The sequence below is a fragment of the Nestor notabilis genome, unplaced genomic scaffold (assembly GCF_000696875.1).
Source record: "Nestor notabilis isolate BGI_N333 unplaced genomic scaffold, ASM69687v1 scaffold26514, whole genome shotgun sequence".
Lineage (NCBI taxonomy): Eukaryota > Metazoa > Chordata > Aves > Psittaciformes > Psittacidae > Nestor > Nestor notabilis.
The window spans coordinates 3,454-5,046 of NW_009927363.1; the positions used below are offsets into that span (position 1 = coordinate 3,454).

Genomic DNA, 1,593 nt, shown 5'->3' on the forward strand with positions numbered 1-1,593 from the left:
TGCACTGACCCTGATCCAAACTTTCCCCATGGAACAGTTACTTCCTGTGCTAGCATGCTTGCGTTGCACATCCTCATCCTTCCAGCCCTCTTGACTTGGTGTCTCTCTGTCTGGAGGGTGCTTTGTATCTCTTTCCTTCCTCAAAACTGGGTTCAAGGGCAGATTTCCCAGGCTGGTTCCCAGCTTGGAGTGACTGATGCAACACTCGAGCTGCAGCCCTTTGTGGAGAGGGAGTTACGGGTTTGGCTCACCTTGGCCCAGCCACCCACAGGAACTGAATTGTCTCTGCTGCTGTTCATCTTTCATTCTCTGTTCAGACAGGGGGGTTGGATAGGGCCTTGCTCAGCCTGTTCCCTGTGCTCTCCTTTCCCGGGGTGTTGTGACTCTCTGCTAACCGCTGGATCTCCCCCCAGGCCTCATCCAGGTGTTGGGATGAACGGATCCATCGGAAGAATAAACCTAAGAGGAAGAAGCTGTGGTTATTCCAGCTGTGAAGGCTCTGGGGAGACCTTAGAGCAGCTCCAGTGCCTAAAGGGGCTCCAGGAAACCTGGAGAGGGGCTTTGGACAAGGGCCTGGAGGGACAGGACAAGGGGAATGGCTTTAACCTGCCAGAGGGGAGACTGAGATGAGCTCTTGGGCAGAAGCTCTTCCCTGTGAGGGTGCTGAGGTGCTGGCACAGGGTGCCCAGAGGAGCTGTGGCTGCCCCATCCCTGGCAGTGTTCAAGGCCAGGTTGGACACCGGGGCTGGGAGCAACCTGCTCTAGTGGAAGGTGTCCCTGCCCGGGGCAGGGGTTGGAGCTGGAGGAGCTTTAAGGTCCCTTCCAACACAAACCAGGCTGGGATTCTATGATTCTATGAAAAGCAGAGCAGCTTTCCCTCATGCAGCCCAGCTCAGAGCTGGACCCAGCTCACCCTGCCAGAGCTGGATGCTCTGTGGCTCCACGGAGGGCCAGATGACCAGGGTGTTGGGTGAGTAGAGAGGGTTCAGGTACTTCTTCTTCTCCCCAGGCTGGTTCAGCCAGGCCCAGAGGGAGTGTGTACTCTCCTTCACTTTACACAGGCACCTATGGGAGAGTCAAGATGCACTTCAGTCCCTGCAAGAGCTTGTGGGTCCTTGTGTGACCCCAACTCTGACTGTGAGAGCTTTGCTTTGCCTCAGGGGTGACCGTGGCATTGCTCCCAAGGGATAGTGCTGTCCCCCCTACTTGCCTCTCCTTCTCGTTGTTGCAGAGGAAGATGCCATAGGCAGAGGCATACGCATTGTCAAAGAGGGTGAGTAGGAGGTGCTCGCTGAACTCCAAGGAGAAGGGGAACTGGTGGCTCAGCTGCCACACACAGTCGAGGAAGAGGAGGAAAAGTGGTGCCTCCTGCTTCGGCCGGGCATGGGAGGAGGCAGAGTGGGCACAGCGGAGGCGGAAGGGATGCCCAGCCTGCGGGACCCCAGTGGGGAGCAACAGGTGAAAGAGAGTTTGGGGGTGCTGGGGTCCTTATCCCCCTCGGGACTGCAACTCTCACCTGGATCCACTCCCGCTCCACCAGCCCCTGGAAGCCTGTGAGCGTGCGGCAGGACGGGTCCAGGATCACCTGGGCCA

General features: G+C 57.9%; 1 protein-coding gene across 1 annotated transcript in view; it reads right to left on the reverse strand.

Annotated features, from left to right (window-relative positions):
- Positions 1-295: 295 nt before the first annotated feature.
- Positions 296-1,593, reverse strand: part of LOC104405348 (myotubularin-related protein 9-like) — a 3,580-nt gene continuing 2,282 nt past the window's right edge. The window contains 4 exon segments of the mRNA XM_010014029.1: positions 296-459; positions 914-1,065; positions 1,211-1,431; positions 1,517-1,593. The exon segment at positions 1,517-1,593 is cut by the window's right edge and continues 25 nt beyond it. Of these exon segments, the coding sequence (XP_010012331.1) occupies positions 296-459; positions 914-1,065; positions 1,211-1,431; positions 1,517-1,593 (614 nt within the window).